This window comes from Chionomys nivalis, chromosome 1 (assembly GCF_950005125.1).
Source record: "Chionomys nivalis chromosome 1, mChiNiv1.1, whole genome shotgun sequence".
Taxonomy (NCBI): Eukaryota; Metazoa; Chordata; class Mammalia; order Rodentia; family Cricetidae; genus Chionomys; species Chionomys nivalis.
The window spans coordinates 136,259,878-136,274,402 of NC_080086.1; the positions used below are offsets into that span (position 1 = coordinate 136,259,878).

Genomic DNA, 14,525 nt, shown 5'->3' on the forward strand with positions numbered 1-14,525 from the left:
GCGTCACCACTATTTCTCGGTGTCTGTCTTACACACACCAGTCTCACTGTTCCGTGACTCTGCCTTATACACAAGCCAGACTCACCACTTTGACTCGGGCTCATCTATACCATATGCCTCCCCAGCCAGCCACACAAACACCCTCATGAATCCTTTCCAGTCTGTCATACACGCAGACTCCACCTCACCAGTCTGTCACACTCACAAACGCAAACCAGTCTGCCTCCGTCTGAATCCCAGTGACACGCACTGAGGACCCCCATCCATCTTCCCCCTCACACGCCCGCATGGAACAAGGCCAGGTGGAGGCGCTGCAAGACAGGTCTGGGCAGGGCGGGGCGGTGGCCCTCCCGTGGCTGTGTCTCGCGTAGGACTCTGCCCGGGCCTGGGCGGCCGCTGCAGCCTGGAGGGCGACGTGGAAAGGCCACGTGGAGCCGCCCGGGGGAGGGCCGGCTGCGGGCAGCCAGGAGAGGGCGGCGCGGTGCCTATAGTGCGCACGAAGCCGGAGCCCCAGTAGCGCGCAGCGCCACCGCAGCAGGTGGGTCGGACTCGGGCAGGGGTTGGGGCCCAGTGGGCGGCGGAGGTACCCGGCTCCTTGAGGCTGAGGGTGGAGACCTTCTGCCTGCGGTCAGGATGCCGAGAGCGCAGTCCTCCGCATCCCCTGCAGCTTGGACTCGGGCTGGGGAGGTGGCCCTGGCCTCCAAGTACCACTGGGGAAGAGATCATCCCTGAGAGCAGATAGAGAAAGGGTGCAAAGCGCCCCTGAAGCCCCTGGGTTTGAGGACAGGTTCAACAGCCCTGCCCTGGTGTTTCGAGTAGCTAACTAGGGTTCATCCTCATTCGGTAGATGGAGATGATTTAAAGGACGCTGTCCATCGTCATCCAACTGCAGGTGGCTAGTCTCCATCCAGCTCAGGTGTGCACCCCTTAGACTGCATAGCCGCAGCCATTTAGGACTCTGCCTCCCTAGACCGGGACACCAAGGGGCTAAATCAAGGGAGATGTCTAGATTCACATAAGTTCTCCACGGTCAGACTTGTTCAGAAATGACATGGATGCCCTTCACGATGCCAGCTCCTGTTCTGGAAAGGTTCAGGAGAGGCATTGTGGCTATTTGACAGGGATACTGTAAACGAAAAGTATCCACGAGATGGGAAGCCATGCGAGCTAAGTCTCAAAGGCCCCCTCCCATCGTGGGGCATCTGCTAGAACTAGCTTAAGTCTATATTATCTCACTGTACCCTCCCGAAGATCCTAAGAAACACTCTCATCTTAATAGTGAAGATCCCAGGGCTAAAAGGGGTTAAGACACCCTCCTGGACCACGTAACAGTGCAGAGGCAGGATCTGACCAAAGGTCCAACTTCAAGGCCAAAGTTTCCTCCTGTGATCTAGGGCAAAGGCCTAAAGAAACTGGAGGCAGAAGGTTCTTTGTGTGTGTGTGTGTGTGTATGTGTGTGTGTGTGACTTAAGTAACTTCTCTAAGATATATCACAACTGTTATCTTGCAGTTATGGTGGCTTTCAAGTATTTATTAGGATGGTTGCATTTATGCATGTTATAATTATAGGAAGAGGCTACGATCATTTTTATTTTGCAAGCAAGTGTGCGTGTGACTTAAGTAACTTCTCTGAGATATATCACAAGTGTTAACTTGCAGTTATGGTGGCTTTCAAGTATTTATTAGGATGGTTGCATTTATGCATGTTATAATTATAGGAAGAGGCTATGATCATTTTTATTTTACAAGCAATCGTTCAATGACAACTCTATTTCTGTTACTTACATGGGCTTCAAACTGCATAAAGACGAACAGGTCATATTGCATCGCCCTCATTACACCTCACACAGAATGTCGTTTTGATTCCCTTAAACAATGGCTGAAAGCATCAAGAGAATATTAGACTCAAAGTCCTCGTGCAGTGCTTTTCATTTCTGAGGTAGACTGCAATTGAATGCTAAGGTTATCAGGAGGCTCCAGGTGGAAGGTGGAACAGGTCTGGACAAAAACACTAAAAAACAGAAAATAAGAAAATCTAGTATGCCGTTGTCTAAAGCAGTGCTTGTTATAATGGAGCCCTGGAGGATGAGGTAAAGATGGTGTGGTACCTGAGCACCCAAGTGAGGACTGGACTGTGAGGAAAGCAAGAAGCCATCAAAGGCCTTGGTGGGATTGTCAGGTGTGGTGGTACACACCAGTAATCTTAGTGTGTGGATCAGGAGTTCAGGGTTATCCTCAGCTACATGATAAGTTGCAAGCCAGCCTGGGGTACGTAAGACCCTGTGGGATTTTTTTTTAATTAATTGATTATTTAAAACAGAGTGTCTCTGTAAGCCTAAATGTTCTGGAACTCCCTTTGTAGACCAGACTGGCTTGGAACTCACAGAGATCCTCCTGTCTCTCTCTTTGAAGTATGGGGGTTAAAGTTGTATGTCAAAACCCCTGGCCTTTATTGTTTTTATTTTATGTGTGTGGTTGTTTGGCCCGCATGTATGTATACCACTTGTGTGCTGCGTCCTCAGAGGATAAAGGAAGACAGAAGAGGACATCAGGCCCCCTGGAACTGGATTACAGATAGTTGTTAACTAATGTATGTGTGCTGGGAACTGAGCCAATGCTCTTAACAGCTGAGCCATCTTTCTAACCCCTGGGGTTTTTGTTGTTGTTGTTGTTTATTTGCTTGTTTGTTTTTGTTTTGTTTTAAAGAAAAGGTTTTGAATGGATCAGCAAAATGGGTTGAAATACTTGCAAGAGAGGACCTGAGTTCAAACTCCATATCCCACAAGGTGGCAGGAGAGAGCCAACTCCCAAGAGTTGGCCTCTGACCTCCACAGGTGCATCCTGACACACACCGGCTGATACTTATGCACACATATACATAGTAATGAAATAAGCAGTAAAACATGTTTTTTGAGCAATGGGGTTCTAGTAAAGGGAGGTGTATCTGATGTGGTTGTAAGGACAGTCCCACAAGCTGGGACAACAGCAAAAAACTGTGTGAGAAGGAGCTCACTATTCACTGTTTACGGCAAGCTCATGAAAGTGGTTCTGGGTTCTGTCCACTGCACACACTAAATAGTTACATGTACAAGGGACTCAGAGGACAGGGAAGAGGACGGTGACACTGATGCACATGGGGAGGGCTCGGAATCAGCACGTGATTTATAGAGTCCAGTGCACATGTGGCTGAGACTTTCAGGACAGTTGCAGCAGAGCAGCAGACAGCCAAGCCTGTATGTAGGCTCTATAGGCTAAGCAGATCCCACACCTAGGAAGCTAGCTCTCCGGGGCATGTGTTTGGATTATTACAATTACTTAACAAGCCACTCAAAACCGAAACGGTTTTTTTTTTTTTTTTTTTTTTTTTTTGGTTTTTCGAGACAGGGTTTCTCTGTGGTTTTGGAGCCTGTCCTGGAACTAGCTCTTGTAGACCAGGCTGGTCTCGAACTCACAGAGATCCACCTGCCTCTGCCTCCCGAGTGCTGGGATTAAAGGCGTGCGCCACCACCGCCCGGCCGAAACGGTTTGGATTTGAAGATAGAGGAGAGCCCCTGAGTCCTTCAGAACCCCTCCCGGTCTTCAGAAGGGACTCCATACGTGGCAGTATGGAGTGCTCCCAAGTAGTCTCGGGCTTCCCAGAGTTAGGCATGCAGCTTGTACAGCTTGGGCCGAAAGCAGCTCCAGAGCTTGCCTTGCTCCTAGGCAGACTAGATTATCACATTGATGCTTCAGTACCAGCTAGGCTATAAGAATCCTCTGTAGGCTAAAATGCAGGATATAACAGCCAGATATGGGGGCACACTCCTGCAATCAGCGCTTGGCAGGAAGCTACATAGGGAGAGCCTGTTTCATAAAAGTAACCAAAGTTAGGTGTGGTGGAGCATGAACTCTCTGTTCTCGGGAGGCTGAGACAAGAGGATGTCAGTGAGTTTAAGGCAAGTCTGAGCTAAATGAGTTCAAATCCCACCTGGATTGTATAGTGAGACCTTGCTTCATAAAACCAACCAAATGAAACAACTTAGTAGCTTCAGATGATAACCTTAACTTTACTCTGGATGCCGTCTAGGCAAGGCAGTGGGGACCAGCTTTCTTCTATGCATACTGTTGGCTAGGCCAGCTGGAAGGCCCACAATTGAAATGGATTCATTCTCTCGCTTCTCTGGCTGGGAGGTACCTGGCCCCCAAGAGCTCTATCCCTATCTAGTCTTTTAGGGCTTTGCGGGGAGACAGAGAGAGGCAGAGGTGCTACGTGGACCTGGCAATCTTTTCAGCTATTTTAGTCACCCGGAAGCCAGTCACTAAGTCCAAACATGTAAAAAGAAGTGAATTAAACTCCAGGTTTAGTGGGAAAAAAGGTAAAAACAAATTGAAGACATGGACCAGCAAGACAGGTAGTGGAAGTGTTTGACTTTAGTCTGATCCCCAGGGCCTACATGGTAGAAAGAAAGGACTCCTAAATGTTGTTCTGACCTCCACATGTTTACCAGCACATGTGTAAACACACACACACAAAAGAAAGATTTTTCTTTCTTTTCTTTTCTTTTCTTTTTTTTTTTTTTTTTTTTTTTTTTTGGTTTTTTGAGACAGGATTTCTCTGTAGCTTTGGAGCCTGTATTGGAACTTGTTCTGTAGACCAGGTTGGCCTCGAACTCACAGAGATCAGCTTGCCGAGTGCTGGAATTAAAGGCATGGAACACCACTGCCCTGCAAGAAGGACAATTTTAAGTTAAAAAAATAAAAACAACTGTAGGCATGTTTTGGGGGTCCCTGCAGTCAGTCTAATGAATGAATGGATTAGTGGGTGGAAGGGCACTTCCTGCTGGGTCCAAACTGCCACCACCAGGGTTTTCTTTGGAGTTCAAATAACCTCTTCTTAAAAGTGACCTTAGTGGATGACAACAGATTCAATCCAGCTCTCAGGAATTTAAATTTTGTGAGTCCGCTGCAGCCCAGATCCTAGCAGGGAACTGATGGGGAGGAGAAAGTAATTTGAAGGACTCAGGTGGGAAGACCAGAAGGGAAAGTGTGTGCAAAGACAGTGCAGAGCAGCCAGGACAACTTCTGGAAGGAAAAGACCTCAAAGCCTGCATTGCCGATGGAGACGGGAGGTAGAGCAGGTACACAGTGCAAGGCAGAGCCCACGCTGAGACCATGTTCGAACATTGGGTTAGACCTCGTTCTCCTAGCAATTCTGTATTTCTGTGTCCCTCCTTTCCTCTCCATCAGGATCTACATTGCCTAGACTGGCCTCGAACTCACAACTGTCCTACCTCAGCCTCCCAAGGAGCTGCAATTGCAGGCATGTACCACTCACTTCTGTTCATCTGTTCATTCTTTAAACATGTGTGCCTTAGGCTGGGCGGTGGTGGCGCACGCCTTTAATCCCAGCACTCGGGAGGCAGAGGCAGGCGGATCTCTGTGAATTCGAGGCCAGCCTGGTCTACAAGAGCTAGTTCCAGGACAGGAACCAAAGCTTCGGAGAAACCCTGTCTCGAAAATTCAAAAAAAAGAAAAACAACAACAAAAAAACCATGTGTGCCTTTCCCTGATTGTGTAATGGGCTGGGGAGATGACTCAATGGTTAAGAGCACAGTTGTGGCTCTTACAGAGGACCCAGATTCAGTTCTCAGCCTCCACATGGTAGCCCACAACCTTCTGTAATTCCAACTCTAGGGATCTAATGCCCTCTTCTGATCTCTTTGGGCACCAGGCATTCACAGGGTACACATACATACATTCAGACAAAACACTCATACATACATACATATATACAGACATACATACATACATAAGTCTAATATATATTTGAAAAATGGTTTAACAGTACACTTCAGTGGTAGGGCACGTGACTTGCATGTGTGAAGATTTGGACTTGACTTCCCAGCATTGAAAAACAAAGGAATGAACAGCTGGACACCATGGCACACATCTGTAATCCCAGCACTTGGGGGCAGAGGCAGGGGAACGAAAGGTGACATGTGCTACTTAGGGAAAATGTGTGTTTGTATTCTATAAATTATACAGTTGCTGTCCTCAAATTCCGGCCCCGCTGGTCCTGTCATTTGACAGTCACTTTCTGCTACTGGAACAAACATCCGAGACCATCGACTTAAAAAGCGAAAAGGTTTACTTTTAACTCAGTTTCGGAGGTTTTAGCTTGGAGCCAGTTGGCCTGGTTGCTTCTGCACCTGTGGAGAGGCTGGGTGGGAGACAGGGCTGCTCACTTCATGACTAGGATGGGAAAGGGAAGGAAGACAAGGCTGGGGTCCTTTATTCCATGCATCCCTAGAGAGATGGAGATCTCCCACTGGCCTGCATTTTTCCCTTCTCTCCCCTCCCCCGTCTCTGTCTCTCTTTCCCCTTCCCTCTCCTGTGATGTATGTTTGTGTAGGCATTCATGTGGATGTGTATACATGTGAGTGTGAGTGTACATGTATGTTTGTGCGTGTGACTGTGGAGGCCAGAGGCAGACATCGGATGTAGTCCTCAATCACTCTCTCTTAATTCTTAAGACAGGGTCTCCCTGAACCTGGGCTCACTAATCGACTAAACTGACTTGCTACTGAGCTACAGAGATCCACCTGGCTCTATCCCCCTCCAGCCCCACCCCCCCATGCCCTCTAAGTTGGCTGGAGACGGGATCTCCAGTCTTTATGCTTGTCCAGTAAGCACTTTACGGATGGAGCCACCTTCCCAGACCAGGATCAACCTCTTAAAAGTTCTACCCTCTCTCAGTGGTGCTGGGTTAGACTCATGCCTTCACCTCTCATACAGGGGTCTTCAGAGGACCATGCAGATCCATGGTGTCCTCTTTCTTATCTAGCCCAGGGTCCACACATCCTGGCATTCTTCTGACCTCTCTGGCAGCTAGCTCTCTCAATCTCTATGGACCCCTTCTTTTCATATTGAAAACTGGACCCCAATTGGCCCTTCCTTATTCCAGAGACATGGCATACAAAGAGCTTTTAAAGTTGCCTAGTTCTCCAAACCTTTGCTGCCTGCCACAAGGTCTCTGGGGCAGGGTCTCCTCTCTAGCTGCCCCTCCCCCGAAAGGAAACAAGTGGTCAATCTGCCGAGCTTGGATTTCCTTCTGTTGACGTTTCTGCCTTCTGCTTCCTTTTGAGGCACCCAAGTGGCCTCCAGACTCTGCTGTCAATTCATTGAACTTCATGATTGCAGAAATTTAGACTTTTGAAATTCTCAAATCTGTCCTTTTTTCCCCTTAAATTTTATAAGTTTAGGAAGCTGGAAAGATGGTTCAGCAGTTAAGAACTCTGCTCTTCAGAGAAAATGTATAGATCAATTAAAAACAGCAAAAACAAAACAAAACAAACAAAAACTCTGCTCTTCCAGATGATACAGATTCACATGGTGGTTCACATCTGTAACTTGGGTCACAGGGGATCTGATGCCATCTTCTGGCTTCTGTAGGCATGAGGCACGTGTGTGGTACACAGACATACACGCAGACAAAGCCATCTACATATATAAAATACATAACAGTTCTGAAATTTAATTAACAACTGGTAAGTTTAGACATTTTCTTTTATCGTTCTGGTTGTAGTTGGTGGTGATGGTTTTTATAGGACAGGGTCTCACTCCGTAGCCTTGACTGGCCTGGAACCAGCCGATGCTCCGAAGCTAGAGTTCCACCTGGTTGTGAGCTGCTTGACACAGCTGTTGCGACCCAAACTCAGGTCCTCTGGAAGAGCCACAAGCGCTCTTAGTCTCTGAGCTGTCTTTTCAGCCCCTTTTGTTCACATGCACGGAGTATAGCTGTTGGAACCTCAGCTGGATATATGGAGCCTCTTCTTTGTCTGTTCCTATAGGCCAGCCCCTGCTTTATCTCTGGTCTGCTCTGCTGCATGGACCACTCAGACGGGTGACTCTGGTTCACATGGACTGAGTCTGACAGACACTCCTGACGAGGGTGATGTCAAACTCACCCCCATGACTGGTTCCACTGTGCTCTGGTAGACTGAGAATGTCGTGCCTCCCAGTGCTCCTGGAGGAATATGTTCTACTTGTATCCAGCCCTGTACCTACTTTCCCGGGGACGTTTGCTACCATACTCTCAAGTGTGGCAGTCTAGCTCACCCTATGACTGGGCTGTGGCCCTTTGGGGTTTAATGTTAACATGGAGAACTCAGTTCTAGTTGCCTACCTTAAATGACCACGTTACACTGTCATCTCTCCTTGGTACAACTAGAACCCAGGCTCTCCAATCTCAGCTAACGCTACAAATACCTTTCCGGCAGTAGTGGCTTCAACGTCTCTTCAGCCATTGGGGCTTAGAGAGATCAGCAAGCTACGTGTACTCAATGTAGCTGTCAAGGCCAATCATACACATAGACAAACGAATATAGCAATGAGGGTAGGAGGGTAGGGGGTGCAGAGACAGCTTAGCTGGTCAAACACAGGCATGAGAACCTGATTTCAATCTTCAGCACTCATGTAAAAAGTCAGATTCAGGGCTGGGAGGTGTTCACTTGGTAACATGCTTACTGCAGATCTGAGTTCAGACCTCCAGAATTTATATAAAAAGCCAGGCACAGTAGTGTGTGCCCGTAACCCCAGGGCTGGGGGAGTGGTGGGGGATAGAAACAGGTGGATCCTTGAAGCTTATTGGGCAACCAGTTTAGCTGAACTGATAAACCTGAAGTTCAGTGAGAGATTCTGTCTCAAAACATGAAAGTGCTTTGGCAGCTAAAGATACCTACCCTGCAGGCCTGGGGACCCGAGTTTAATCCAGGGAATCTATGGAAATGCAGTCTCCGTAAAGTTGTCACCTGACCTCCACATGCCCACCGTGGCACACACGCCCACCGCCACACCACTCACAGCAGTAACACATTTCTAAATCAATCAGTTTCTCATGATCAAGGATAGTGCTTGCCCCCTCCACCCCTAGGCTCTCAGGGAACTGATATTTATCTTTTTTTTTTTAATATTTATTTATTATGTATACAATATTCTGTCTGCAAGCCAGAAGAGGGCACCAGACCTCATTACAGATGGTTGTGACCCACCATGTGGTTGCTGGGATTTGAACTCAGGACCTTTGGAAGAGCAGGCAATGCTCTTAACCACTGAGCCATCTCTCCAGCCCCCCTGATATTTATCTTGAACGTGGTTCTGGACCTTGTTAGGATCATGGACCTTTCAGAGAATCCACTGAAAGCTATGGAATGTCCTTTAGGAAAATCTAGTGCTTGCCTCAATTTTAGGTTCTGTATACAAGAGGTCCTGACCCTTTGCTTGGACCATCAAACATCTGGTTATTTTTCTGCACGAAGATGGCTTTTTTTTGGGAGGGGTGTCTCAGTTTAGGTGGGTGTCTGCCTCCTTGGAAATTCATATTATATGTGCATCCCTGGGATGAGCCAGAAAGCTTAATGCTCTGTGTTTTCAACAGGCTCATTTTATTTTTGACCATTTCCATATAATCAAGTCCACATAACGTAGAAACAGCCAGACTGGCTTTGAACTCACAATCCTCCTGCCTCAGACTCCTGCTTGCTGGGTTTGTTTGTTTGTTTATTGGGTTTTTCGAGACAAGGTTTCTTTACATAGCTTTGGCTGTCCTAGAAACTAGCTCTGTAGCCCAGGCTGGCCTCAAACTCACAGAGATCCACCTGCCTGCCTCTGTCTCCTGAGTGCTGGGATTAAATGTGTCTGCCACCATTGCTGGCTGAGTGCTGGGATTATAGGGCATGTACCACCACACCAAGCCTCGGTAGGTTTTTCCTAAGTGCAGACTCCCTGGTCGTCTCCCTCTTTGTCCCTCTGCATGTTTTGGTCTTTGGGGAGCCCCAGCATTCTCATTCTGATGTATCCCCATCTGTAAGTGAAGTGGGCGCTCTAGAGCAGACATACATAAGCAGCACTTAAGGCCAATGGGACACAGGGAGGAGCCCTCACCCCCAGAGCTGCCTCCCACCATGCAGCTCTGCTTCCATGCACTTAAGCACTGGAGCAGGATTTATGTGTTTTTCTATAATCAGGATTTATGTCAAGCAAAGTTCCATGGAGGTTTCCGGTGTGCATGTAGAGTCCTCCCAGGTGTCCTTCTCTGCTGCATGCTTCCACATGCAAGGAGGGAAGTCATTTCTGTCTGATCCGTCTGACTCCCGACGCTGCGGCAGATACCCCTCCCCTGATTCTCTGATTCTGTTCCTAGCTCCAGTGTCCAGAAGGATGTTCCATTGGCTGATGCAAGCGTTGATGCTGCCACTGTTGCTGCTACCTTTGGGTCACACTGCTCCCAAGGATGGAGCCGCAAGGTAAGAGGATTAGGAGGGCAGGGCCCTGAGCTGTGGTAGGGAGAGTCTCTAAAAAGATGTCAGAACTCCTCTGAGGAACCAGTAGCCCACTGAAGTGTAGCCTCCTTCATTTCTGTGCTCACAAACAAACCTGCCTTGTGATTGTCAGAATGTCACAAGTAGGGATTTAGTGCGTGCGTGGAGACCCCTTTGTAGCCAGGAGTTCAGCTCCAGTCCTGTGTAAGGCATGAGGAGGAGGCTGGGACATGGGCTGTGGTCTGTGAATCAAGACCTGACATTGGGAATACCAAAGGAACAGGGATCGTTAGCTAACATTCCTGACTTCCTAGAACTGCTCTCGTATACTCAGTATGTGCAGTAGAAGAGCGAAGCTGGAACAACCTTGGCAACAGTGACCAAAGTGGCTGCAACAACTCCTGTTGATTCTGCAATTCCAGGCTGATGTGGGCACACAGGTGCCCCGTGCAGAAGTAGGGACACTTCTGAGACCCCAGGCAGACTTAAAGTCCAGGCTGACATCCATGCCCTCTGCTTGAAAAAGGAAGAGGCAATGATGTGTCATAGGGCATCGCTACCAGCCTTAGCTTGAGATCTACTCCTTGGGTCCTGGCATTGAAGAAGCAAGACCACCATCAGCCACTGTGTCTCGACACTCTTGACTGTCTTGACACTGGATTGACTATCTTATTGGGCCACCACTGTGTGTCTACTATGGTGGCCTCGATCTCACCAAGCATTTTCTTCTTTCTTTTCGATTTTCTATTTATGTACATGGATGTGTCTGTGTGTGCATGAGTGTGGGGATATCTGCAGAATCTAGAAGAAGGGGTTAGGTGCCCTGAAGTTGAAGTTATAGGTAGCTGTGAGCCACCCCGTATAGGTACTGGGTGAACTCAGGTCCTCTGGAAGAGCAGCAAGTGCTGTTTGTTTGTTTGTTTGTTTTGACGTTTTGAGACAGGATTTCTCTGTGTAACAGACCTAGCTGTCTTGGAACTAGATCTTGTAGACCTGGCTGGCCTCGAACTCACAGAGATCCACTTGCCTCTGCTTCCCGAGTGCTGGGATTAAACGTGCAGCAAGTGTTCTTAACCACTGAGCCATCAGTCCCTTCTTTGGGTTTTCTAGAACTAAGGCACCTAAAAACAGTCTTGGGGTGCGGGGTAAGGTTCTGTTTCCAGTGACACCCGAAGAGTTTTTTCCCTACAGCCTTTTCTGGGAAGTTAAAGGGACAAGTCCTTTTGGATCTAGGGAAATATGCAGGTGGCTGCTAAGCTAGGCCCTGGGCTGACACCTCTCTGCCTGTTCTAGGCTGGACCCTGAAGTGCAACAGCAGCTCACGCCCAACCCCTTCGAGCCAGGCCCTGACCAGCTCCAGTGAGTAAACTGGGGGCTTTCAGTAGGTATTACCTGGTCAGACCTTGGGTCACAGGCAGGACTCTCCTGACCAGTTCGCCACTTTCTCGGCAGACGGCTGCGGAATTACCTCAAGGGACTAGAGAAGATGGAAGAGGACCCAGAGCAAATGGACCGGGAGCGCGGTGAGGGGCTGGCGCTTGGCACCAGCCCGGGAGGCTCTGGGGGCCAGAGCTGGGGCTGAGCACTGGCTGTCCTGTGGGTTCCCACCTCTTCTAACCCAGATTCTCTTCTCTAGTCCTGCTCTACCTCTTCGCTCTTCACGACTATGACCAGAACGGACAGCTGGACGGCCTGGAGCTGTTGTCCATGCTGACGGCAGCTCTGGCCCCTGAAGCTGCACACTTTCCCATCAACCCGGTAAGCACTGCTGGAAGCTGAGGGAGTTGGAGCTTTGATCCTTTGGTAGCTCCCTGGAAAAGGAAGTTCAGACCCAAGGCAGCAGGGATGAGGCTGTTGGGGAAGGGCTGGGTTCCTGAAAATATCTTTGGTAACTGTTTCCACAGGTTATTCTGGTAGTGGACCAGGTGCTTGAGACCCAGGACCTGGATGGAGATGGGCTCATGACTCCCGCGGAGCTAATCAACTTTCCAGGAGAAGCCCCCAAGCACGCGGAGCCCCTTCCCCCAGGTCTCCAGGAGCCACAACCTGCTGGAAGGCCACTGCATTTAGCTAACAGTCCACTGCAGCCAGAACCCCAGCAATCCCTGGAGACTAGAGAAGAAACTAGGGGCCAGGTGGAGGCCAAAAGGGAGTCCTTAGAAGCTGTTCAGGAGGCTGGACATCAGACAGGGGCTAAAGTAGATAGCCTCAATCATGAAGGGGAGACTAGGAGACAGGTGGAGGCTGAAGGAGAAGTCCCAGGTCCCAGAGAGGATGCTCAGGGGCAGGGCGGGAGCAAGGGCAATGAAGGGGAAGCCAAAGAAATGCCAGTGGAAACATCAGATACCATAAACACCCCAAATGCGGTTGAGGCTCACAGTATTCAGCTGGAGAATGATGAGATATAAACTAAACGGCACAGGCTCCTGTCCCTTAAAATCTCAGCGCAGAGCAGAAGCGTGAAGAGAGGGGCATATACGCTGGGAAAAGTCACCTCTGACACGGGTACGATGGCACAAGCTAGTAATCCTAGAGCTTGGAAAACAATAGCAGAAGGATTGAGAGCTCCAGGCTAGCCCAGGTGACATAGCTAGCTGGGCTGATTAATAAAACCCTGTCTTGATGAGAAAAAATAAAAAGCAACTCCTACATTTCCTCTCTGGCCTCAAGAGGAAGCAGGACTTTCTGTGTGGCTCAGGGAGACCTAAGATGAGAGGCAGCTTCCAGGCCCCAAACAACCAATAAAGAACAGAATGAAGTCGTCTCCATAGTTATGTGTCCTTGATCCAGCCCGCCCAGCTCCGTCTCTCAGAACACAAGGGTTGGGGACTGGACCAACTTATTGAAGGGATGAAGACTCAGCTTTCTCAGGGTTTCTGGCCAGGCGTGCTGAGACAGTAAACACAGCCAGCTGCAAACAAGCCCAGGAAGAGAGCTCAGTCCACCCTGGGAGTCAAACTCTCTCCCGAAGTTCCCTCTTGACTTGCTATTCAGACCCCTGTGATCCCTGTAGCTCAAGGCCGACAGATGGTCCCCACTCCCTGCTACCATCCCCACCACCCCCCTTCTCTTCCTCCTCCTCCTCCTCCTCCTCCTCCTCCTCCTCCTTTTCTTCCAGGCCCTAAAGCTATGTAATGGCCGCAGTGGTGAGGGAGTCTGCTTTCTGGGTCCGTGGGGCTTCTGTGTCCAAAACTACCTTTGTTCCATGGGCTTCCCAGGAGCCTAAGTGTCCTCAGAGCTTACCTTGAGTCAGGTTAGTACTTCAACCACAAATGTAGCCTGACACAGGACGCTGCTGTCCCTTGGGAAGGCGAGATCCAGGTGACATATTGAGATCAAATTCTATTATAAGATTCTGGACAGTTGGACAAAAATGAAGACTTCCTTGTCAGACAGATGCGAATTCAAATAATATTTGTGTACCACCTTAGCGCCCATTGCTTAATCCATTGTCTTCCCATCTGTCAAATAGAGCTGATTTTTGCCTGGATAAAAATCAGATAAAATGCAGTATTACAGTGTCAGCCTGGCGCCTGACGTGTACAAGGTTCTCAGAAGACAGAGGAGTAAGGAAGCCTATGCTTTTGTCCAACTGTCTGGAATCTCAGCTTAGAATTTGATCTTGACATGTCACCTGGATCTCGCCTTCCCAAGGGACAGCAGCGTCCTGTGTCAGGCTACATTTGTGGTTGAAATACTAACCTGACTCAAGGTAAGCTCTGAGGACACTTAGGCTCCTGGGAAGGCTGTGGGACGAAGGTAGTTTTGGACACAGAAGCCCCACGGACCCAGAAAGCAGACTCCCTCACCACTGTGGCCATCACATAGCTTTAAGGCCTGGAAAATTTTTTTTCTATTGTTTTATTCTAGAGAGGAATGGGCTGTTCTCCATGGACTGGATGGCTCAAGGCCCCTACCTTTCCTGAAACTCCTTTGGGGACAGCTGAGGAGCTGGTGAGGCCGGAGAATGCCTGCTACTTTAGCCATTGTAGCCCCTCCTCTGGGTCTGGGGGTGGGGTGGGGCTAATTTGAAGAATGAATAAAAAAAAAAAAAAAGATGGAGGACTGTGGTATAAAAGGCTCCGGAATCTCAACCAGAGCAGTCTGAACACCAAGAAGGACAAACGAGCCCGGCCTGTGATTCCAGCACAGGGAGGCTGAAACGTCAAGTTCATGACCAACCCTGGGCTGCAGGAACAGACAGAAAACAAAAATAGACCAATAACA

The 14,525-nt window shown here is 48.9% G+C and overlaps 1 protein-coding gene across 2 annotated transcripts; it reads left to right on the forward strand.

The window, feature by feature from the left end:
• Positions 1 to 264: 264 nt before the first annotated feature.
• On the forward strand, positions 265 to 13,327 carry Cgref1 (cell growth regulator with EF-hand domain 1). 2 transcript variants are annotated; one of them, XM_057778633.1, is made up of 6 exons: positions 265 to 538; positions 10,181 to 10,283; positions 11,592 to 11,657; positions 11,751 to 11,821; positions 11,935 to 12,056; positions 12,203 to 13,315. In XM_057778633.1, the coding sequence occupies exons 2-6, from the start codon at positions 10,198 to 10,200 to the stop codon at positions 12,704 to 12,706; spliced, it is 849 nt and encodes a 282-aa protein (XP_057634616.1). In that variant the 5' UTR covers positions 265 to 538; positions 10,181 to 10,197; the 3' UTR covers positions 12,707 to 13,315. The 2 variants fall into 2 exon arrangements, with proteins under 2 accessions (XP_057634616.1, XP_057634607.1); XM_057778624.1 differs by having other exon boundaries at positions 399 to 538; positions 11,732 to 11,821; positions 12,203 to 13,327.
• The last annotated feature ends 1,198 nt before the right edge of the window (positions 13,328 to 14,525 follow it).